Here is a 23,639-nt window from a genome sequence, read left to right on the forward strand (position 1 = left end):
TTGAAAGATATATTTTTTTTTAGACAAAAAATACACCATTAAATATTTTTATTAATTTAGCCTTAGTTTAAAAATAATAAAAAAAAACTCTTCCCTTCAAAATACATTGAGCTATCAATTTATTATAAATTTTAAAAAGAAATATCCCAAAATGAATTAAGAATTAGCAATACGGGAATATATATATTATTTATTTATTGTTTTTGTTTATGTAAAAAGAATTTATCAACAAATTTAATTATTTTTATAAAATAAATCCATAATTTTTATTTTCATAACGAGCCCGGTTACAGGATATTGAAGCAGATTGTATGGGCCTGGATCTTGGGCCGCATGAATGAACGGCCCAACAACCAAGACATGAAGACACACTTATTTCTCAATTAAGTATTTAGCGCGAAAAGAAACTATTTATATAATTTCCACCCCACGCGCGCCTCGAGTCGAGGCGTCGCCGGACGAGTTTCAGAAGTCAGAATTTGGAATCTCGTACTCAAAGACTTTTCTCTCTTTGCTTCACTTCACTCCCCCTTCTGGTAGAGATACTCGCAAAGGCGCTGCTCCTCTTCCTTCTTCCATTTATGCCGGTGTTGATTTGAATATGACTGGACATAGTCGACGGAATCCTCGAAGCCGAATTAAATCGTCCTCCGCCGTTGACGGCGATGGCGACGGCGCTGTTCGTCAAGCTCCGGATATTTCCAGACGCCACAGAGATAGAAATACATTGCGTCCTTCGATTCGCATTTTCGATGTTAATCTCAAGGTCTTGGTAGGTTTTAGCTTCGTCGCATTCTTCGTCATCTTGTATTTGATCAGAAGCCTGATAGTAGTTGGAGATCATCGCACTCCTTGGGTTATTACGCCATTTCCTGCTCCAAAGGTTATCGACCTTCATCAGGTAGAGAGTTAATTGAACTATCTGTTAATTTTTATCTTCCATCATTTCTGTTTCGCTATTTTTTTAGTTACAACTCTTACGCCGTCCTGCATTCGCTGGTTTTCGAGACAGTTTCAAGGTGAACATAAAGAGAGCTTGTATTGGGGAACTTATCGACCTCAGCTTTATCTTGGAATACGAGCGAGGTACTTCGTCATCGAGTTTGAAAATAATGTTTCGTCGTATATTTGTACGATTTACGATGTTTTTCAACAATTGAACTTACTTAAGCTTTCGAACGTCCAGGATGCTTAATTATTCAACGATTGCGTAGGAAACACTTTATTATGCGACCACATATTCTTTTGGTCCATTTAGAAAATGTGTATTACCAAGAATTCAAACTCTGTACTAATAAGCTTAACGTTCTCGGCCGTTCGATTCTTTGGTTGTGTTCTGGAAGTAGATTTATGCTGTCCAGATCACTGTAAATAGTTGGTATATATTGTTGGATTATAATATATGAACGAATTTCTATGATTCAAACCTCGCTAGGCAGTGCATTCTTTCTGTGGTGAGTTCTGATACTGAGTTTCATATTTTCTTAGTATTTAGAGTTCAATATCCGTGATTTCCGATATGTAACTTCGGTCACTGTAATGATAGTCTTGACTTCAGCCAATTATTCTGCGTCAAATAAACACAGATTTTGTTCTTCTCTAACTTTATCAAATGATTTATACGAATATCTAGTTCTTTAGCTAATTGATAGTTCTCTTATCTCTCAGGACTCCACTTTCATTGCTTGCTGGCTTGATGTGGATAGGTGTTCAGAATGGAAGATATGTCATGAGGCATGTGTGCCAAGGTTCCGATGAACTAAGCACATATGGCTGGACACATCATAATGCACGTGATTTTGGGCATCAAGTTCTTGTTGACCACGATATGACTTTGACAACAAGTTTTCTGAAAACAAAGGAGAGTGGTAGTGGCTATGGTGGAGATTGGGCTGTTCGCATTGAAGTTAATAGCAAAAAGTAAATGGACTTAGTAGACGAATATTTTAAGCATTGTTTCCATTAATGTGGATTTAATATTGGACTGTCCAGAAATACTATCTTGAGAAAGTAGATGTAGGATAATTGGACTGGATTTTTACAGTAAGTTGGAACTTATTTTGTGGCACAGTGGTTGTTGTTAGCCTGATTAAAGATCTAGCTTTGCATCTGAAGTTATTCCTGATGAGCTTTTGTTGATATCTAGCACATTCTTTTAGTGCTTAGTCTGTCTTCTTACTGAGCCACCTGTACTGGAAGGTTTCCTGCAGGTTTCAAAATTTGACTTTTAGTTTAATTGACTCACAAACTATGCGAATAATTTTTTTTTTCATTCCCATTTAACTTGTTACTTAAATGAGACATAGGCTTAAGGCCGGAAATGGTTTTTGTTTTTGTTTTTTTTTTCTCTTTTGAGAATATGTTTGATTGTGTCATGCTTCTTTTGTGAGGATAAACATGCTCTTATATTTCTTGCTGGATTTGCAGATCTGAGGAGGCCAAGGAATTGTTGAAAACTGGACATCTTTTTTTCTACTTGGCAGATGAAGATGGAAATGCTTTAAGTTTGAGTAGAGATGCCATGAACATTCCTGAGACTTCACTCCTAGCATCAGGTTCACGAAGAGATATAGGAAATTGGCAGTTACATTTAGAATCTAGGGTAAATTCCTGAAAGCAAAAGTGTGATGCCTCTCCATAGATTCTTTTTTGAAATGTCTTCTCTAAAAAAAAATAGTTCTCTCAGTTTCGTTCTTTGGATTCTTTTTAAATGAGGAATTATTGTCTTTCTCCATGATTAAAGTTCAAGAGAATATCTGTGTTAGATTTATATGAACTCTTATGGGATACTGTTGACATTTACTACCACTGCACTTGCACATAGTAAATTTGGCCCATCCCTTATCTGCTGACTCTCTTAGCATATTGTTTTAATCACCCACCTATCTATTTTCTGCACTTTCTATGGGACCACGAGAGGATCTCCATGATCATCTGTTTCTGCTGTAACTCTCTTCCCCCAGCCCCTCACTGCTCAATCAAACATTTTAATGGAACATCTGCTACTCCATCCTTTTCTTTCTGATTATCTTTTCATAATTGCTTGTTGAAGTAAAGTTCTTCAATTATTGAATTACCTCCTGAATATCTTGAAATGTGTGTGATTATGTAGTAGGAATTGCCTCTTGCATAATTTTCTTTCTTTACTCAAACTACTTGAATTTTTTTTTACTTAACCACTGTGGTAAATCTGGTGACATCATTTTTTTTCTTATGGTTGCCCCTGCAGGATGATGTGCAAGTCCATTTTAGTGGTTTTAGGACCGGGCATTTTCACAATTTATCTGAACTTGTCCAGGATAATCTTGGTGCACAAGTAGGTTTACTTTTCTTTTTCGTACTAGTTTAAAATAAATGTGGATGCATCATGATGTCTGATTTTTTTCACCTTGAATAATTTTTTTGGCTTTACATATCTGCGTCTGTAATGTTCACTGAACCAACATGTCTTTGCACTATCTGTTTTACCAGGCAAGAAAATTTGGTCGACTGCAGCTCTCTGACACATCTGATGACTCTTCAAATATTTTAGTTTTCCAGGTATGCTTCCATGTTGATAAAACTTTTCTTATCATGTAGAAACTGGGAATATCTAAATCATACGAGTGGCACCATTTCTTGTTTTGTTCTGTGTAACTCATTTTTATTTTACAGATCTCCGGAAGAATTCCATTTAGAACAGATTTGGCTTTCATCTCCGGAACTGATTTCCCAAGTTCTAGAGAAGAGGAACGTGTGAACAGTCTTACAGGTGTTTATGCTTATGTTTGGCTTTCATTTCCAGAACTGATCCAGTTTGTAGTTGGCAGTAGCTGTCATGACCCAAATTTAGAATTGAGAAAGGATATAAAGCTTTTGTGTGCTCGTGTCTTGATAAGAAACAACTGTACAGTATAAAAAGTTGGGAAACTGGAGAAGAACAAAGAAAAACTATTGAATTGATTTGAAGTTTTGTGTGTATCTCTATAAAAAAAATCTTTTCATTTTCTTTATGGGATGGAGAGTCTAATTCGTGTTTCTGGTTTTGTGTGCTTACAATGTTTGGGCATGTCAATTCAATTAGGTTCATCATTAACTGATCGACTAAAGGAGAAAGAGTTAGAATTTGATACAAGATTTGAGGAGTGCTTTGGTTTGGGGAACAAGGTATTTATAATTTTGAGATCTCTCTCTTCATCATTTTATCTTCTATATTTTGCAAGAAAATTTCACATCTTTTGTAGTTTATATGCAATATTTCTCTCTTGATGGTGGAAGTGGATAAGGGCAAATCAATGCATGATTTATTAAATTGCCAGTGTAAACTAATTTAAAATAAGATCTGGTTGAACTGAGTAACTAGAACTGTTGGATATAGCGCATAGCTAGATGCCATTTGGATTGCCCTGACTCAAGATATCATTTAAAAAACGGAAAAGAAGAAAAATATTATGGTGACCGAGGTTGCTATATGTACATTTAAAAAATATATTATTATATTCTAAGCATGTCAATGCTTTTGATATTCCTTTTGAGCAAGAAACGGTGTCAATACTTTAGAACATTACGAATTATGCGATATAAAGGATGTACACTCACAATCACATTTAGCTTAGTAAATTTGTATATCATTAAGCAAATTCTATTCCCAAATGATGCAACATTTCCCAACAAATTGAAGTTCAGTAACCCAAACGACATATGACCCTTTCATCAAATAATAATCTCTCATCTTAAATCAAAATTTCTGCATCTTCTCATATTACCCGTAGGGTTTTTTGTACACCAATTTCTGTAGTTCTTTATCGTAAATACATGTTGTTTTGGTAAGAATGTATGATAAATTCCCTCAAAAAATGTCTTTCATGTTTGAAGGAAAAAAAAAGTTTTAAGAATAGCTGACACTCTAAACAGGCATCTGAATTGTGTCACATATATTTCTGACACATACACTTATAGCAAAGTATCAAAAGTCGGATGCTTATTCCACAAGAGAAAATACATGTTAGGTAATCTTTTCCTTAGTTTGTGTTCAATACAACCTGTATTGAGTTTGTCTAAAAAAGGTGGCTAAGGCAATGACAGATTTCCAACTTCTAAGTGATATTTGCTTTTTTGATTTTAGATTATATTCTGTTAAAGTTCTTAATCTTGTAATTATTCTTTGATCGATCTAATTTTGCAATTATGATCAGTTTGATTTAGAATCCACAACTGTTGGTAAGGCTGCCGTTGCAAACTTATTAGGTGGCATTGGTTATTTCTACGGCCAGTCAAAAATTGCACTCCCAGATCCCTCCCATGTAAGTAGTTGAAGCTTTTCTCATTCCTTGTTGGTTTGTCTTGGAGATTTTTGTAAATATCATATGATTATTATAGAAGCCCCACCCTCGGGTATAGATGTTCTTTCATGCTGGAGTATTCTTTGCCCCCTTTCCTTTTTTTATTAGCCTACTAATTCTTCATTTCTCTTATCATTAAATAATCTCCATTTTGTAATATACCTCTCATCGCGGGGCAAAGTTTACTTGCTTTAAGTAGCTCCATCATTTTCCATATTTATTTCTAGAGCTCTTATGAAATCTCCCGAAGTATCAAATTTAAACTGTGAATATTTTGTTGTATAATACCACTTTGACAACTGAGGAAATACAGCACTACATTTATTGCAGCCCGAAAGTCGTGATAGTTTTCTTTATTATTGGCCTGCTGAGCTTTACACTGCTGTTCCATGCCGTCCTGTATTTCCTAGGGGATTTTTGTGGGATGAAGGCTTTCATCAGCTGCTGATCTGGTAGGTGCTTATTGTTTTTAGATGTGCAGTTCATTTTACATTTACTACTGCAGATAGATTATTTGTTTTTTGGATAAAGAAAAATTCACATGTTATGGAAATTTTACTGAGCTGAGGTTTCATTATTGACCCCTATTCTTTCCACTGTTGAACAGGCGATGGGATATTCATGTTAGCTTAGATATTCTTGGTCACTGGTTGGATCTAATGAATATCGATGGATGGATTCCACGTGAACAAATATTAGGGGCCGAAGCTGTCAGGTGATTGCATGTTCAAATGCGTGATGCTAAATTACAGTGAACCTCTACTGAAGTATCTTCCACTTTCTTTCCTAATCTCATTGCAGTAAGGTCCCGGAAGAATTTATTCCTCAGTATCCAAGCAATGCAAACCCACCAGCACTATTTCTAGTCTTGCGTGGTATTTATATCTCAATTCCCTGTCATGGTATTCTGTGTATGGTTATTTTATCTCGCTCCCCAGCCCTCTCCTGCCTCCATCATCTTATTGTCACATCTATAGATATTAAAAGAAGAGACTTTCTTTCCAGAATTAGTGAGATAGACCATGGGATACTGCTAGGAGTTTTTTAAAAAGAAAGAAAAGGAAAAGTATAATATTAGGGCAATAGAACAGAAAAACAGAAATTGTGATAGTGCCAAGGGTGTTGAGGGACATAGTAAGATGTAATTAAAGTTTTAAACTCCAATAATTTTTAAATGTATTTCTGATGGAGGAAAATTTGTTAACGATGCTGAGAATTCCTACTATGTCTGCTACATAAAGATACATTGTTTTGTAGATTAAGCACAAAACTCTGGAATTCTTCTTTCTTGTTTATTTATCTAAATAAGAGACGAGAAATGTTAATGATCATTGATCGAAGGGTTTGTAGAAGTGAGATGATGCGAACCTTGCTAGCAATTTTTGGCTTGATTATTTCTTGGAATCATATCTTATCGTCATATGGTTACTCATTCCCATTAACACTTGCGTGTATTCAGAAATCTGGCATGCGTGGGTGCTGTGATTGTTTAACAAACTCTACATGTTCTGCTTCTGTATGTAATATTGTAACCAGTGAATTTGAACTTACTGTACACTGGTTATAGTATATTCTTGTGGTCTATAACATAAATTATCAAATAATTTTGTTGAATCTCTAGCTGCAATGTTGGTGATCAGGTTTATTTCTTCTTGTAGAATTGGTTCATGGCCTAAAGAAAAATGCATTTACAACGACAGAAAGCTCTGAGATCTCTTCATTCTTAGAGCGAGCTTTTGTCCGCTTAGAAGCTTGGTTCCAGTGGTTCAATACTACACAGCCAGGTGTCTGCATCTTGTGTTTTATTGTTTTTTCAGGCATTCAATGGGTCCTTTAACTATGCTTGAGAACATATTAGTTATAGAGCCATTTGAAATTTCACTTTTTATCCTCCTGATTGACTGAAATATCATTTTGAGGAACACAGGGAAAGAGGCAAGCAGCTATTACTGGCATGGAAGAGACAGCTCTACAATTCGTGAACTTAACCCTAAGGTTTTTGTCATTCTGAACTCTTCGTTTGCGCTACTCTGTTGGTCTTCTTTATCGTACCAACACGAATATCGATTTATGAATTTTTCCATCATTAATGATTGATCTTTAGAAAGGCTATACATCATAAGGTCAGTTGTTTGGATGATCTCCACAAGAAGTCCTTGAGGCCTCCTCTTTCATTTAATCAATAAAAATTTTTCCTACCCAAGAAAAAGGAGCTTGGTCTTTATAAATAATCTGGGGTGATTTAGATTCTCGTGTCGGTATGTGGTGAGGTGAAAACATCTCTTCTTCTACGTGGTTATGGATTTTGTGGTTGTCATAATTCAGTTTCACCATTGGTTCTGGGAAGAACTAGGGAGTTTATTTTTAGTTCAACTATACAAAAGTAAATAAATTGTACTAAAGTAGATTAGTTGTGAACGTGAGTTAAGTACATCTGTACACATTCAGAGAGGACCATCAAAATTGGAGCTCCGCATTAGGGAAACAATTTGCAGGTCTTATAAGAGTATGGAAATTTCTCTGAATCTTTGTCAGTGTTTCCGAAACATATTTCTCTAGGAAGTATCAAATAATGACTTTGAAATTTCTCTTTTATGCCTTAGTCAACAATATGCTAGACTTAACCAACAAAGGTTACGTTATCTAAAATTTTCCACACTTGTAGACATTGATGTCTGGGTTGGATGATTATCCTCGTGCTTCACACCCAACTGATGATGAGCGTCATGTGGACCTCCGATGCTGGATGCTTCTTGCTGCAGATTGCATGCATTCTATCTCGGAGCTAATCGTGAAAGGAAAGGAAGTTGGAATGGTAAATTTATTAACTGATTTTAATTTAGTATCTCATATTTTCATTTTTTAATATACCACTGAATTCATATTATGCAGGTTTATAGTTTAGCAGCAAAAACTCTGTCGGATTTTGAGCTTCTGAATCAGGTTGGTTGTCACTTTCATCTATGCTGGAAATGTATTTAAAATGTATATATAAAGATAATTACTTATGCTGGTTGTCTTTTTCTTCAGAAAATTTAAAATAGGAATAACTATTAAATTTAACTATGATTGATGACTGACCAGATGCACTTCGATGATGCCCATGGAACTTATTTAGATTTTGGAAATCACACTGAAAAGGTATTGCTTCTGTACTATCATTGTCTTCACAATATGACTTTAATTAAGTTATCTCCTAGAAATCAACTCTTAATAGGTGGAATGGCTGTAAATACGAACTCTTAAAAATGTTCTCGGGTGATACTGTGTGTTTGAGTCCATTCTTGTGGTGCTTAATGCAAGGATTGGTTTCATGTAGGTTCGTTTAAGTTGGAAAGAGGTGATGGTAGAGCAGGGATATACAACCCGACAACTAATTCGGGAAGTATCGGGAACGCCACGACTGAGAATGGTTCCTCATATCGGTTACGTCAGTCTTTTTCCACTCATGGGGAGAATCATTCCACCTGTAAGATTTGGTAACATGGAGCCATTTGTGTGTTTATTTTCCAACTCTGGAAAGGCTTGAATTTTTCTATTTCTTCTCCCCAACAGGAATCCTGGATTCTTGAAAAGCAACTTGATCTTATTTCAAATCGAAGCGTATTCTGGACAAATTATGGACTCCGTTCCCTATCTAAGACGAGGTACCTGTACTGTATCATAAATTCTGTTTGTTGACGGATCCAAGCTCTGCTGTGTTTTATGTGGGACTAATTTGGGGTCTTCAAAACTGCATGTTGTAGCTCATTATACATGAAGTACAATACAGAGCATGATGCACCATATTGGAGAGGTACAATTTGGATGAACATGAATTACTTGATTCTTTCAGCACTCAACCACTATGCCACAGGTATTTTCATTCCTTCACCTCATATCAACCTCTTTGTTTTTTTCTTTAATGTCCTTACTGTGACCTGAATTACAGAGGATGGTCCGTATAGAGAAAGAGCCAAAGATATTCGTGACGAGTTGAGAAGCAATTTAATTAGGTAATTATTATGAGCCCGTTCAATTAATCTTCCTTCTAACGTCGTTTTCAAAAGATCGTGCTTTTTTACTATCATTTTCCTTCGTTAGCCGCTGTATTTATTCGTTTCATAGATATAGAAAGCTTATAGCTTCATTCATTGTTGGAGCAGAAATGTGGTTGGCAATTATCACAAGACTGGATTCGTCTGGGAACAGTATAACCAGAAAACGGGCAAGGGAAAAGGCGCACACCCATTTACTGGTTGGACATCTCTGGTGCTCTTAATCATGGCAGAAGCTTATACAGAAAGTTAAAGATAAAGAGGAGCTCTTCAGATAGGTTCATATATATTCTTGTTTAACCCCTCTTCCTTTCACTCAAACATAATTTACGTACACACGGCTTGGAGCACATTAACACAACTGGTTGCAGGTAATATTTTTGATAAATGGTATAGAAGATAGCGCTTGCAATGGACTATAATGGAAATATCTCGGTACGTCAGTAGCTTTATTTATCTTGAATTTCCTTCTGATTACAAGTTTGGTCTAAACCTTGAGACTTCGTCATTGTATAGAATAAAAATCTAAAATATTGAAATTTTAAATTATTCACTCAATTGATAATTGCACTTTGAATCTAATAAAATCATGATCTTTCAAATTTGTATACATAAATCATCCAAATATTTAAAGTTGAGTTACAAATTGGGTAAAATTTGAAGAAGTTGGAATTTAATTTTATGGTTTAAAAGTTCAAATTCACTCCTATAATTTGATAAAATTCTCAAATATCTTTAGACTATTTAATTGATTTATGTAGATGAAATTCAAACTCTTTAAATCATAAATACTAGATTTCCTCTTTGAAATTTCTGTTACTTTTTATCTCTATTTTAAAGGAAATTTCATTCCAGCTGTTGTGTCATCTCATCTTCACGACTCTTATTTATTATACGATACAAAATTTTACTTTCAACAAATTTTCATCTTGATTCTTGTTAAATTTTAATATTTAATAATAATAATAATAATGATAAATAAATAAAATTCTTTCTTTTCATTAGTTCTTTTTCTATTATTGAATTTGGTTTCTTATCTTTAGAACCAAAAATGAAACTAAACCCAGGAAAAAACATGTAATATCTAAATTGAGAAATGGAAAAGAAAGAGGCACTTTAGTAGCAAGAAAGTTACTCGAGGCTTTGATCAAGAATCCTTTTTTATGAAAACTAGAGTATATATAACTTGTACGTATAGTTTGTATTGCTATTGACTATTAAATAGAGTTTTCAATTTCAAAATTAAAAATATATACATTTTGTAAAGCTTTGTTTCTTTAAAAAAAGATTAAAATTAAGATGGATTTTTAACGAACGGGAAAAATATACAATTAATTACGAAGCACAATTTAAACAAAAAACAGGAGATTAAACAAAATCATTATTCAACAAGGTGTAGATATAAGGAAGCTTTTAATAATATATATATTATTAAAAGAAAAACGTCCTTTGGAAGACAAAAGTTTCAATATATATATAAGCTAAATCTGATATTTCAACGTTACGAGATGCGAATTCAATTTTTCACATAAAAATTTTGATGTCCCTTTAATTAAGTCTGGCCTATATTAACGTTCTCCCTCAGCATTCGTGATGTTTGCACTTTCTCCAGATTTTGCCCCCGCCCCCAAATCCTTGGCCAGTTTGTGACCAAGCAAATTTCATTCCCACCAAAGTCCCTCATATAAACATACCTGACCTCGAAGGGTTGGGCTTACTCACATAAGCATACCTAACAACTATGAACATACTATACACCTAAGCTTTAAGTTAATAAGAGGCCTAACATCCCCAAATGCAAGAGATTTTAAAGGTTATATTTGATGAGTGAGAGAGTCAGTCACCTCACCTGACAAAGGAAAAGATGAATCCAAGGTCTTGCTGATGATAATGCTGGCAACGTTAAGAGACCCAACATAGCAACTGTTTCACGCTGCATAACGATTACAGTTCTCAGCCTTCAACACTGCATTGATTCAAAATCGCATGGGTATTAAGCAGTTCAAGTTGAACCTACCTTAACAAGGTACTGACCAACCAGCATCTCTCAAAACAGATGTCGGCCAGCAGTTCCAAAATTACTTGTGCAGTACATAAGAATTTTGAAAACGGATTTTAATTTTGCCTTTTGGATGGAAAAATCATGCAAAGTATATGACAAAACAAAAACAATGGCTAGAAATGTGAATTCAATTCCCCCCTTTAACTCGGATCATCTGTCATCTCGTTGTCTTCAGCCATTATGATTTCCATGTCTCTAACGTCTCGCTTCAACACAGTTCCAAGTCTAGCAATGGCCTCCGTCTGCTGCTGCAAAACCTGAAACAAAAAAGTAAATATAGATAAAGTTGGTTACTAAATTTGACAATAATTTCCAGCAAAACTACAAGTGAGAAAGCAGACTTCAAATACAAATATGTTCTCACCTCCTGCATATCAGCAAGACTCTGTTCGTGTATTTTTGCAGATCCTTGAAGATAGATGGAATTACCAGCACCAGAGCCATTTGGTTGGCCACGAGTAATCATAAGCAAATTTTGCACCCTTCTTGAAAGCTCTGCCCCAGATTCTTTGAACTAAGAAGTGTCCAAGGATATCATTACGATGCAACTTTTCCCTAGTTATAATTGTAATTATAGTTTATGATGCCCCATTGATAATAATGTAGGGGCATGGCCTTAAAATGATATCTTTCAAATTTCATTAAAAGAAAAATGACAATAATATCATATTATAATAAACATTAAAAAAGTTAAAGAAAATCGCTATGTGATTACTAACATCTTTAAAATGAAAAATACAGCCTTGATTAATAACATCTTATATTTTGAAATAATTTATATGTTCAACAATTAGGATTAACTTGAATTTGGTATAACTAGAAAGAAATGTCCCACGAACTTCCTATGGGAAGGACAATCAATATCTCTTTTCGCATTTAAAGTAAAAGGGGTGAATGATACCTACCTGCCTCGTTATCAAACTTAACTTCTCTGCCAATTCAGCCTCTCCTTTCATTACAGGCACTCGGCAACCCTTACTTTCTAGTGCCTCCACAATTCTCATGACCTTTAATTGACGAAAAGGTCAAATTAATACAGAAGCAACTTGGCATCAGTAGCCTTGTAAACTTACTTTATTTTTTGGGGTTGAGGAGGTGGGAGGGAAGGAAAACATGAAGATCACATACTCTCAAAAGACGCCTTTGAAGACCTTGCTCCTTCTGTTTCAATCTTTGAACCCATGGTAGAGTATCAGCAAGAAAGTGCCTCTGAAGCTGTATCCAGTATCTATTAGAAAAAGGAAATTTAAAATAAATCATTAAGGAAGCATAAGATTACCATTTTGACATTGCTTTGGGTCATCCGCAGCCTCTCAGCATCAGCGAGAATGACTTCATCTTGAATCTGCATTAACCCCACTGGAAGTCATTGCAACAAACCAGGCTACTTCATTCAGCAAACACAAGGACGTGTGAAAAGGAACATTACTTAAAATGAGTAGAAAAGTATGCACAACAAAATAGTTTTAAAAAGAACTAATGTCATTAAAATTTCAGATACCTTTAGTTGCATAAATTATTTTTATAAACCATAACTACAACAAAACAAATTCTCTATTTGACAGCTTTCAAGGACATTTCACTGGTTACCAAGGACTTTCACAAGGAATGCTGGAAGCACATGCAGATTATGCGACATTGATAACTCATGAATATTTTAAATTTACACTCTCCGCAACTTGAACATAAAGATAGTATTTATCCAAGAACATATTAACAATCTTAAATGAAAACATAAAACTAGTCAATATTGAATCTCTCTTTGATTGATCAATGTGTGATATTCCGAATCCTCAAATAAGAAATTGAAAGATTTCGTTGAAATTGTTCGTTTGAAAATTTCCCGAAAAGCTAATCATAGGTTCTTCTCTCCATCGGAACAGCGCTCTTGCGCCGAAGATGAACGGGGCTAAGCGATCTGCCGAAGCTGTGGCTCTTGTTTCACCAACATTGATGGATGGAATAAAAAACATAACTGGCATCCTATCAAATATAACTTGTGTTTTCCTACATCATAGTTTTGAATGTCAATAACATATGAACCACAAGCTTCCACACCCTGCATTATCACCATTTGGAAGGGAAAAGAAAAAAACTACTTGTCGTGCATAAAGTACAGGCACATATGAGGCAGTGCACTGGAGACATTTGAAATTCACCATTATATAGAAAGGAAAAAAATTATATCTAAGAACACTTACGAAAATCTTGCTCACTGTTGGAAGTATATTTTTCTAGTAATGCTTACTCTTTAGTGTATAGTTTTAATGAATTTATTTCTTCATCATCGTCACAACCAAAAGTATAGTTTCATTTAACAAACAATAAAAGAAGAGATATTACGTATTTAAATAAACTATAAAATTTAAGCCTAGTTCTAACAAATCGTTCAGTTAGTCCTTACAAAATTGTTTTTATTTTATTTAATAGTTATTACTTACATTAAAAATCATCAAAATAACTTTTTAAGGGAAGCTATAATCATCAAACTTAATATTAATTTCAAACGCACCATTTTTCAATATTAAACATTAGAATATCGTGTAAATAGACAAATATTTCTTCGCTTAAAATTCAATAAAATTCAAATAAATATAATACAGCGAATATAATAATTGAAATTGAAATAAGAATATTCTTAATATTGAGGAACAGGTGGACTAAGCATATAATTCAATATTCATCAGTGCCATTTCTCAAATGTAACTCATATCCATATATCCAGAACTCAAAGTATCGAATCAGGTCCACAATGTGAAAAAGAAGCTCATAGTTATAAATATATGGTTGAGGTTTTTTAAGAACACGCCTGCAGATCCACTACCGCTGATGGAGATAATGACAAATTTTGAATCTATAACAAAAATATGCAAAATCCAAGAATTTCACGACGCATTTGGCAGGAAATTGAAATATCAAAGAATTTCACGGCACATTCGGCAGGAAATTGAATTATCAAAGAATTTCGCACATGTGGAAGTAATTTGAAATACCTTCAAGCGCTGAGATAAATCCTTAAATCCTTGAACAAGCTGTGGCCACAATCGCTCTCTATCCGCACTTTCCATGCCTTCTAGTTTTGCCATTGCCTCAGCCCACATTGTCTGGCAATGCAAACTACTATCCATACTAAGTGTAAATCCGACGAAAAAATTGCATACAAAGAGAAAAAAAAAATTCTTCAGACGTTAAAAACGCTATATATCGAACTCACATCCGATACACCTGCAGGCTTCGCCCTATATTGAGGATCAGTTACACTGAACAACAAATGCTGCAAAACAAACACAAGTATCAACTTAGGAACAACGGGAAATGATGAATACGTGACTTCCTAGAGCTCATTGAAAGCTTATCATATTCTTCCTCACGATTATCAACTCTCAAGGGTTGGCGAGGATAAAAACACAGGACATTCCGTTTCCAGTCGAGAGCAGGGAAACGAACCTTGAAAGCATACTTAGGGTTTCCTGCGTCGTCCTTGTATGCCTCAACAATTGCCTGATGCAGACAATCAAAATAAAATAAATAGGCGAGGATGCAGTAAGATATAGGAGATATTACTAGTTCTTGCCGATTACTTTCAGAAACGTACTTGAATATCTCGATCAGCCAGGCAGAAAGGAAGCGGTGCCACCGGCGCCATCTGAGTGATCAGTTGAGCATTTGGAAATGGACTGGACTGAGGCGCTGCAAACGGAGTCTGGAAACCGAATCCTGTGGCGCCTCGCTGCTGAAACAGCGGCGATTGCTGCTGCTGCTGTTGCTGTTGTAAAGGCTGAGAAGAGAATGGAGTGGAGAAGAGAGACGAACCGAAGCCGGTGGCAAAAGACGATGTAGATGGAGTTCCGAAGGCAGGAGTGGACGCCGGCGTGCCAAATGCTGGAGTCGATTGTGGAGTGCCAAATGCCGGAGTTGACTGCGGAGTGCCAAAGGCCGGAGTTGATCGCAAAGTGCCAAAGGCCGGAGTTGATCGCAAAGTGCCAAAGGCCGGTGTTGATTGTGGAGTGCCGAAGGCGGAGGAGGACTGTTGAGCTCCGAACATTGTATATGCAGTGAAGCGTCGAAGAGGAACCCTAACGTCTCAAACCGAAATCGCCATTTGAGAGACGAAACTTGAGCTCGAGGGAAATGCCTCTCTCAGGTTTTCAGAGTTGGGGTTTATGTGAGGATGGGAAGTCTAGTCTAGGGCATTGAATCATTTTGCCGCGAACTAATTGGGAATTGATTCAAATGGTTTAAAATGATCGGGGCGACCCGCCAACCCGCCAACCCGCCCCATTTTCAATTTATAAGAAATTTTGAAACTCATTTGGCAATTGCTTTAAAACAATAAAATGATCCGACGGTTGTGCTTAAAAGTATTTCTATTTCTGAAAATAAATTTAGTTTCCAGAAGCTTTAAGAATTGAGAATTGTTGTTAAATAATTGGAACAAGATCGATTGCACCCACATGCACATTGCCCACAGCCCACAGTGGGCACCCTCCAAAAGCAGGCGGGCAGAATGTCACCATTAGCAGCAGAACAATAGCTGTGCTACACTTGCTATAATACACTTCCTATACTCCAATAAATAAGTCAGCCGTAAAAATTTTGGTAAAAATTTTGGATTTCGTGAACATCGGCGCATGCATATGTAAATAAATGTTTTGAAAAATGTGAACAAGTAAATATGTTGAAAACAATTTGAAAAAAACAATGTTATAAGTTAAAAGCGATTGATTAGGCAACCACGACTTTGATAGCATATAACTAAGGAAGGAGAAAGAGACCACTAGTCGTATATTTTGAGGCATTTTTAACCATGACATGGGTAGATATGATTTTGGTAAACGGTCGTACACCTTCATACAGACAACATGGAAACGAACATGCAGCCATAAACAACACGTTCTAAACAAGCATGATCGACAGTCATAGAATAGTGGGATCAAACTAATAGAATAGTTGGTGAACTTTAAATAACTTTATATACTTTCTAAATCTCTAAATAACCTAACATTTAGTTTCCCAAACCTTTTCGAGACTAAATTTAACTTGGTTTCTTAGTTTATGGACAATCAATTTCAAAAATTAATTACAAATTATAAAGTCTAGAAGGATGGACTAATTGTTACAAATTTTTTTTTAAAAAAATTAAATTAAATTAAATTAAATCTTTGAATCGTTACAACGTAAAGCTGAATAACTAAATTACTTCATAAATCTAGTAAACCCTATAAATTCATTCCACTCTATACACAAAATTAGATCCCAAGCCACAGAGTCTTTGTCACCTTAATACAATAACCCTGGATGAATTCTACTCACAGGTCTCGTTATCATTGCTCGTGGGGCGGGATATGGAGTACGAACACCAAAAGATTTCCAACAGATATATGATTTTTAATGAATGTTCAGTGCACGATTCAATTATAGCATTAGAAACATAGATCATTGTAACACGTCGAGACCGTTACCCACTCAAACTGCTAATATCAAACACTATTACGAACTCTTGTACTAACCACTGTGGTATTCTACAAAAGCCTCATCAGTACACAAAGAGGTAAGGAAACGTAATTATTCAAAGCAAAACGAAAAAAATGTTCATCCACGAGTCACGTCTAAATAATAATTTCAAAATTTCAGAAACTCCTTAGAAATACATAAATCTGAGTGAACTATAATATGAGAAATCCCTTCCTCATAGTCCTAGCCAAAAGACCTTCAACTTTCGTATCATATTGCTAGTAAAGCCATTAACTACCTAATGTTCTAGCTATGTAACTCAAGTGAGATAAATACAATAACCATGGATGATTCTAATCTCAGGTCTCGTCATCATTGTTCGTGGGGCGGGATATGGAGTACGAACACCAAAAGATTTCCAACAGATATAGAATTTTTAATGAATGTTCAGTGTACAATTCAATTATAGCATTAGAAACATAGATCATCGTAACACGTCGAGAAACATAGATCCTCAAACTGCCAATATCAAACACAATTACAAACTCTTGTACTAACCACTGTGGTATTCTACAGAAACCTCATCAGTACACAAAGAGGTAAGGAAACGTAATTGTTCAAAGCAAAACAAAAAAAATGTTCGTCCACGAGTCACGTCCAAATAATAATTTCTATATGAGAAATCCCTTCCTCGTAGTCCTAGCCAAAAGACCTGCAACTTCCGTATCATATTGCTAGTAAAGCCATTAACTACTTAATGTTCTAGCTATGTAACTCAAGTGAGATAAATACACAATCTCCTGATTGAATCCAAAGGCCTTCAGCCCTTCGAAGAACTCCTAATTCACACAAAACATGTTGCAGAATAGCTTCAAAAACTCAAGCGCATAAGAGAGTGCAAGAATGCCTAATTTCACAGCAACTGCATAGGAATAATGTAAATTTCTGTGCCTCCCCGGATATGGTGTGTGGTAACTTAATTCGGTCTAGTCTAAGGCTCTTCACCTGTACATTATAAATTTAGAATAACAAAAAAATTGATAACCCAGAGAAACAATTCTATTGCCTGAACCTCGTAAACACGGTCTCAACAAATGAAAGAAATTTCGGACCGTTTATCTGCATGAGTTAACGTAGCAAAAATCTTCTAGCGGAGAAAAACCACTTTTCGAAAGGATCTAAAGGGAGTTCCTCCAGGGTGAGTGCTGCCCAAAAACTTTCTGGATTCTCATTGGAGAAAGACTCTTCCCCGGGGAAGAACAGCAAACAAGAACTTATAATTATGAGGATATGGACATGTTAATTATGATTTGATCTATTTCGACCATCAACAGAAAAACACAAGGGGTCCCTTTCCAAGAAACCCAAAAGTCGCAACCAAAAGCAAGCAATAGCCATGGGCATGAAAGAAATGTCTTTCACTAAAACTTCAAAATTATAATTCTTAAAAAGCGCGTATGTATTATCATTTCCGGTACATTCAGAAATCCAAAGATTCGAACTGTATGCTAATCCAAGAACAAGATCAATCAAACTGACCTACTTCTTCGTCGGTTTCTTCTTCAAAACCACCGGCTCTTGCGGCTGCGGCTTCGGGTATTTTTCAGCCACGCTAGGATCCAGCCATTTGAGGGGGTGGCGATTAAAGAAAGGCCAATTCGGAACAGTGATTAGTGTGGTAAGAACCACACCGCCAGCATAAACCAACATCATCATCCGAAACGATTCCATAACATAGCCTGTCAAAAAGGCCACCACCGCAAAAGCAACCAACATAATCTGCATCATCTGCTCCGCTAGCTTTTGCCCTTGCCAATCCATCTAAAACATGGAAAATTAGAAGATAATCGTCAGATCCAAATCGGCAGGAGGCGTAAGAACATCAATGAACAAAGATCAGTGAGAACTCCATAGAAAGATTTAACTATAATGAAAAGCCCTACCTATCTTGAAAATTGGAAATCCTTGGCGCTATGAACAAAGATTTAAAAATATACAAATAAAGCAAGAATGAATTCGAGAACTGAGAGATGAGAGAGAGCAGTAACCTGTAGGCGAATTTGCAGACCGATGGGGAATGACTCGCGGGAGGAAATTAGAATATGACAATTGCTTTGAGGAATCAGACGAAGAACGCAGAGCGGTATGTATTTACCGGTTCTGATTCGGAAGAATTAAGACGTAAGATCTCAGCCGTCCGATCGATCCCCTCATCTACGCGACCGTGCAAACAGTATATAATAGTAATTAATTAGGATCGATTACAAAAATTACCCTACTCTTTCGAAACATTTACGATTATTATTTTTATTTATTTATTTATTATATTTTAGGTAAACATAAATAATTATAATTACTTTTATATTCATAAATATTTCAAAATTATGATCGAAAAATGAATACTTTAATTAAAATAACAAAAGAAAAAAATAGTGTTGTACCATATCTCACATATCAATAATTTAAATTCAATTAGATAAATAATTAATCATCAACCTCTTTCTGTTTTGGTCATGTTTTGGTATTAAAATTTATGATAGCAACAAAGACAGCCGTTCCATCAAAAGACCATAACCTAACCAAATCAAATTTACTACTAGAAACTGATAAATAAGTGATTAAAAAATTATCAAGTGCCATCCCCGGTTTGATCCACAACAACTACTGTAAGTAAACTGAACCCAACACAGAAAGTTAAAAAGAAGTCTCGATTTGCTTAGAAGGAATGAATATCCAAAATTTATAAAAGAATTCCCGACATAACGAACACGATCCCGATACCATAAACTACAAGATTAGGGGAGGAATGGATACGGAAGAACTCATCTATAGAATGATGAATGTATCAAAATTCTGTTTTAAAAACAAATAATGCAGTAATTATATTGATCAAGATGAAGCACCACTGCGGAGAGCTTGGGATTTTTTGGATTTACTCGTTGCCAACTGGGTCTCAGGCTGCAACCAGATAAAGAAGAGTTCAACAAGAAGCCCAAAACCTTATATATAAAGATAAATTGCGTTAAATTCTGATCCAGATTTTACCTCTTTCTTGACGGGCTCTTTCTTTTCTGATAAAATAAGCTCAATGTGGCATGGAGATGACATATAGGCTGCAAAACAAAATATCAAATACAATAACGTATGGTATGTAATGTTCTAACGTGAAACAAAATAGAGTTTTATTTGAGATCTTAGAAACCGTACGGTTAATTCTTCCGTGAGCTCGGTATGTGCGACGCCTTTGCTTCTGTGCTTGGTTCACCTGAATGTGGGATATGATGAGAGAATCAACGTCCAGTCCTTTCACCTGGATGAAGATTTTACCATGTTCAGAATTCAACGAGACATAAAACTCAGGAGATCCATAAGCAACTAAGGAGGGGTGGGGTGGTAATACATACTTCAGCGTTACTCTCAGCATTCCTAAGAAGATCTAGAATAAATTTTGCAGATTTAACAGGCCAGCGTCCTTGTCCATTTGAATGCCTATTTTTTGCCTGTGCAGTTCGTCCGACACCTCCACAGAAACGTCGGAACGGAATAGCCTGCTTGTGGGCGAGAACATCCTCCAAGTACCTTTTTGCCTTGGCCAAGGGCAACTTTCTGAGGGCATGTGCAGTCTCTCGTGTATTCTATAAACACGAAAACAGATCGTCGATTCAGTAATTTAACAATGTAGAACCCTTTGAAAGAGCCAACTGAACCATTTGATAGACCCAAGACTTAAATACTATATTTCAAACAAATTAGTAAAGCAATTCAGATGCCAGAGACTATAATCTTTTACAATAAAATAATTTGAAAACCTATAATGGGGATGCTGACATGATCTATATTTGTTACACTAGATATATTATGTTTGTGTAGCATCATTTACTGAACCTTTAGCAACTAGCTTTACAGAGGTTCACCCAATAACGATGCACTCAGTTTCCCTGAATTTAACGAGGATACCATTCACAGAAGGCAAGAGAGCCCTGCTTTTTTAATCAGGTAATTTAATCAAAACTTTCTTATAATTCCAAGTAAATGAAACAATAACAACAGAACATGCTATAACACAAATGTAGCATCATTTACTGAACCGTCAAGCAACTATATCTACAGAGGTTCACCCAATAACAATGCACTTTGTTTCCCTGAAGTTTACGAGAGCCCTATTCACAGGAGGCAACAGAGCCCTGCTTTTTTCCTCAGGTTACAGACAAGGGAAGATTCAGAAAATCATACTTAAATGAAGCAATGGAATAATATTCTCCACATATTATGGAGAACGGGGTATAAATTACTAATAAAAAGTCACTCCAAAAATAAAATTAACCACACTGACCAAGATGAAAGCACATAAGCTAACAGACTCTCTAAGGACCATCAATCTTTCTTTATATGAACTTACAGATAGTATATGAAAAATACGACAGAAACTATGTAGCATCATTTACTGAACCTTCAGCAAATAGTTCTACAGAGGTTCACCCAATAATAATACAATCAGTTTCCCTGACGTTTACGAGAGTACTATTCACAAAATAAGCAACAGAACCCTGCTTTTTTCATCAGGTTGGTAACAAGAAATCTCATATAATCACCACATTCACACCATCCAAGTTACATTACTGTAAATTATCTATCTTGCACGTGCAATCCAAAAATAACCAACCAGATATATATTATCACAGAAAACTACAAATTATGTAGGATCATTTACTGAACCATCAGCAATTATCTATACGTAGGTTCACCCAATAATGATACATTCGATATTCCTGAAGTTTACAAGGGCACTATTCACTATATAGGCAACAGAACCCTGCTTTTTTCATCAGGTTCGTAACAAGAAATCTCATATAATCACTACACTCACGATGTCAATTTATATTACTGTAAATTATCTATCTTGAGTGCACAATCCAAAAACAAACAATCAAATATATATTAACATAGGAACTACAAAGATTATGTAGCATCATTTACTGAACCAACAGCAATTATCTATACATAGGTTCACCCAATAATGATACATTCCATATTCCTGAAATTTACAAGGGCAATATTCACGATATAGGCAACAAAACCCTGCTTTTTTAATCAGGTTCGTAACAATAAATCTCATATAATCACAACATTCATTACGTCAAGTTATATTACTGTAAATTATCTATCTTGCATGCGCAATCCAAAAATAAACAATCAAATATATATTAACACAGGACCTACAAAGATAATATAGCATCATTTACTGAACCATCAGCAATTATCTGTACATAGGTTCACCCAATAATGATTCATTCGATTTTCCTGAAGTTTACGAGAGCACTGTTCATAAAAAAGGCAACAGAGCCCTGCTTTTTTCGTCAGGTTGTTCACAGGCAGTCTTGGATGATCAGCACAACTAGTTACTTAAGTTCACAATTAAAAAGTGTGTATGGCATTACTCACAATCAAAAAAGTAACCACAAAATATTTACAAATTATACAGATTCAATGAAATGTCAATTAAATGAGTAACGTATTGAAAACCTATAAACTTTGCACTAAACTGACGGGGTTGGCGAAATGGAAAAATCAATGAAAGGATAAACCAGATAAAGCTCCTAAGCTACCTTGAAATGGACCCTGAGATCGGAGCCTCGTGCTTTGCAAGCTGAGCAGAAATAAGAAAACAGGTATTAGATTACGTACTTCTAACATTACTCGAAAACTTCAAACTAGTGAAAAACTAAGAACTGTATGACGAAAAAATCATATGATACAAACAAGAAAACAATAAGAGAAGAATAAACTTACACTCAGTGTGGTTGTCCGGCTCCCTTGAGTACTTAACCTGTTAAAAAGAACATGAATATCCAACTGAATTCAGATACTTACTGAGAGTGAAGAATCATAAGCATTGAATAGACATTAAGAGGTGAAAAAGGAGGTCGAAGATCTAGAAGAGGTACGGTACCATGGCGGGTGATGCTAATTCTTTGTTGTTCTGATGCCGACTTGAGAAACGCCAGCGACAAGAGAATTGGGCAGAAGAGTTTTAGAGTGACTTATAGTAAAAGGGAAAACCCTAATCTTGAACCATTGAACCACCGAAGCATGTGGACTTCTTATTTGGGCTGGGCTTATAAGGCCCACTATTATCTTTTCTCTATCCGTTATTTTATAAAAATTATAATTTGTGGGATTATTGACAAAAATAGCCCCTTTTGAGTTTGATTAGGGCAAATGACTGCTTTTGCCCCTCAACTTTTAGATTACATGTGAAATTACCATTTTCCCCGTTGAGCTTTTTTCATTATTAAAAAATAAAATTTATTTATCTACCCTCCATGGTAAATTAATAACTAATATCTCGGATTAAATTTAAATTTCAAACATTTGGTGATGAGCGTTAAAAATGCTCTATTTTTGCAAAGGTAGATGTTCTTCCAGTATCCTTACCAATTTTTACAAACAAAGTACATTAACCAATAATTTCTGTTGGATGATGGAAGTCCCACATCGACTAATTTAGGGAATGATCATGGGTTTATAAGTGAGGAATACTAACTCCATTGGTATGAGGCCTTTTGAGGAAGCCAAAGCAAAGCCATGAGAGCTTATGCTCAAAGTGGACAATATCATACCATTGTGGAGAGTCGTGTTCGTCTAACATGGTATCAGAGCAATACCCTAAACTTAGTCGTGCCAATAGATAGATTGGTAAATCCTCAAATATCGAACAAAGAACTCCTAAAGAAAAGGGGCCACCTCGAGGGCAGTCAAAAATGA

At 35.5% G+C, this 23,639-nt stretch overlaps 4 protein-coding genes and 6 non-coding genes across 11 annotated transcripts; 1 reads left to right on the forward strand and 9 right to left on the reverse strand.

The window, feature by feature from the left end:
• Positions 1 to 417: 417 nt before the first annotated feature.
• Positions 418 to 9,821, forward strand: GCS1 (glucosidase 1). The gene is made up of 22 exons (XM_023685447.2): positions 418 to 901; positions 1,013 to 1,086; positions 1,669 to 1,920; positions 2,428 to 2,602; positions 3,230 to 3,316; positions 3,472 to 3,540; positions 3,655 to 3,751; positions 4,064 to 4,146; positions 5,175 to 5,282; positions 5,652 to 5,773; positions 5,929 to 6,036; positions 6,123 to 6,196; positions 6,980 to 7,105; positions 7,249 to 7,316; positions 7,987 to 8,136; positions 8,214 to 8,264; positions 8,406 to 8,462; positions 8,641 to 8,790; positions 8,877 to 8,968; positions 9,068 to 9,177; positions 9,253 to 9,316; positions 9,467 to 9,821. Exons 1-22 carry the CDS (start codon positions 602 to 604, stop codon positions 9,609 to 9,611), a joined length of 2,562 nt encoding a protein of 853 aa, XP_023541215.2. The 5' UTR covers positions 418 to 601; the 3' UTR covers positions 9,612 to 9,821.
• Positions 9,822 to 10,806: 985 nt separating this feature from the next.
• On the reverse strand, positions 10,807 to 15,634 carry LOC111779397 (nuclear pore complex protein NUP54). 2 transcript variants are annotated; one of them, XR_002812686.2, is made up of 10 exons: positions 15,016 to 15,634; positions 14,868 to 14,921; positions 14,635 to 14,694; positions 14,414 to 14,524; positions 12,700 to 12,765; positions 12,549 to 12,635; positions 12,326 to 12,427; positions 11,785 to 11,934; positions 11,376 to 11,677; positions 10,807 to 11,291 (listed from the first exon to the last, which is right to left on the reverse strand). XR_002812686.2 is itself a non-coding variant. In XM_023659571.2 (9 exons), exons 1-9 carry the CDS (start codon positions 15,463 to 15,465, stop codon positions 11,561 to 11,563), a joined length of 1,197 nt encoding a protein of 398 aa, XP_023515339.2. In that variant the 5' UTR covers positions 15,466 to 15,634; the 3' UTR covers positions 10,807 to 11,560. The 2 variants fall into 2 exon arrangements, 1 of the variants encoding a protein (XP_023515339.2); XM_023659571.2 differs by having other exon boundaries at positions 10,807 to 11,677.
• Positions 15,635 to 18,277: 2,643 nt separating this feature from the next.
• On the reverse strand, positions 18,278 to 19,082 carry LOC111808222 (signal peptidase complex subunit 1). The gene is made up of 2 exons (XM_023694072.2): positions 18,923 to 19,082; positions 18,278 to 18,695 (listed from the first exon to the last, which is right to left on the reverse strand). Exon 2 carries the CDS (start codon positions 18,693 to 18,695, stop codon positions 18,414 to 18,416), a length of 282 nt encoding a protein of 93 aa, XP_023549840.1. The 5' UTR covers positions 18,923 to 19,082; the 3' UTR covers positions 18,278 to 18,413.
• Positions 19,083 to 19,568: 486 nt separating this feature from the next.
• On the reverse strand, positions 19,569 to 22,942 carry LOC111808213 (large ribosomal subunit protein uL22y). The gene is made up of 7 exons (XM_023694061.2): positions 22,825 to 22,942; positions 22,665 to 22,701; positions 22,481 to 22,521; positions 20,279 to 20,509; positions 20,082 to 20,184; positions 19,920 to 19,987; positions 19,569 to 19,832 (listed from the first exon to the last, which is right to left on the reverse strand). Exons 1-7 carry the CDS (start codon positions 22,825 to 22,827, stop codon positions 19,764 to 19,766), a joined length of 552 nt encoding a protein of 183 aa, XP_023549829.1. The 5' UTR covers positions 22,828 to 22,942; the 3' UTR covers positions 19,569 to 19,763.
• On the reverse strand, positions 20,737 to 20,864 carry LOC111783057 (small nucleolar RNA snoR74). Its single transcript, XR_002813271.2, has one exon. It is a non-coding gene; the product is annotated as a small nucleolar RNA snoR74 (small nucleolar RNA).
• Positions 20,940 to 21,068, reverse strand: LOC111783025 (small nucleolar RNA snoR74). The gene has a single exon (XR_002813260.1). It is a non-coding gene; the product is annotated as a small nucleolar RNA snoR74 (small nucleolar RNA).
• LOC111783038 (small nucleolar RNA snoR74) lies at positions 21,302 to 21,431 on the reverse strand. The gene has a single exon (XR_002813265.2). It is a non-coding gene; the product is annotated as a small nucleolar RNA snoR74 (small nucleolar RNA).
• On the reverse strand, positions 21,568 to 21,697 carry LOC111783045 (small nucleolar RNA snoR74). Its single transcript, XR_002813266.1, has one exon. It is a non-coding gene; the product is annotated as a small nucleolar RNA snoR74 (small nucleolar RNA).
• Positions 21,834 to 21,963, reverse strand: LOC111783051 (small nucleolar RNA snoR74). The gene has a single exon (XR_002813268.1). It is a non-coding gene; the product is annotated as a small nucleolar RNA snoR74 (small nucleolar RNA).
• LOC111783031 (small nucleolar RNA snoR74) lies at positions 22,100 to 22,229 on the reverse strand. Its single transcript, XR_002813261.2, has one exon. It is a non-coding gene; the product is annotated as a small nucleolar RNA snoR74 (small nucleolar RNA).
• Positions 22,943 to 23,639: the final 697 nt, after the last annotated feature.

Source organism: Cucurbita pepo, chromosome 1 (assembly GCF_057944985.1).
Source record: "Cucurbita pepo subsp. pepo isolate OVF chromosome 1, ASM5794498v1, whole genome shotgun sequence".
In the NCBI taxonomy this organism is placed as follows: domain Eukaryota; kingdom Viridiplantae; phylum Streptophyta; class Magnoliopsida; order Cucurbitales; family Cucurbitaceae; genus Cucurbita; species Cucurbita pepo.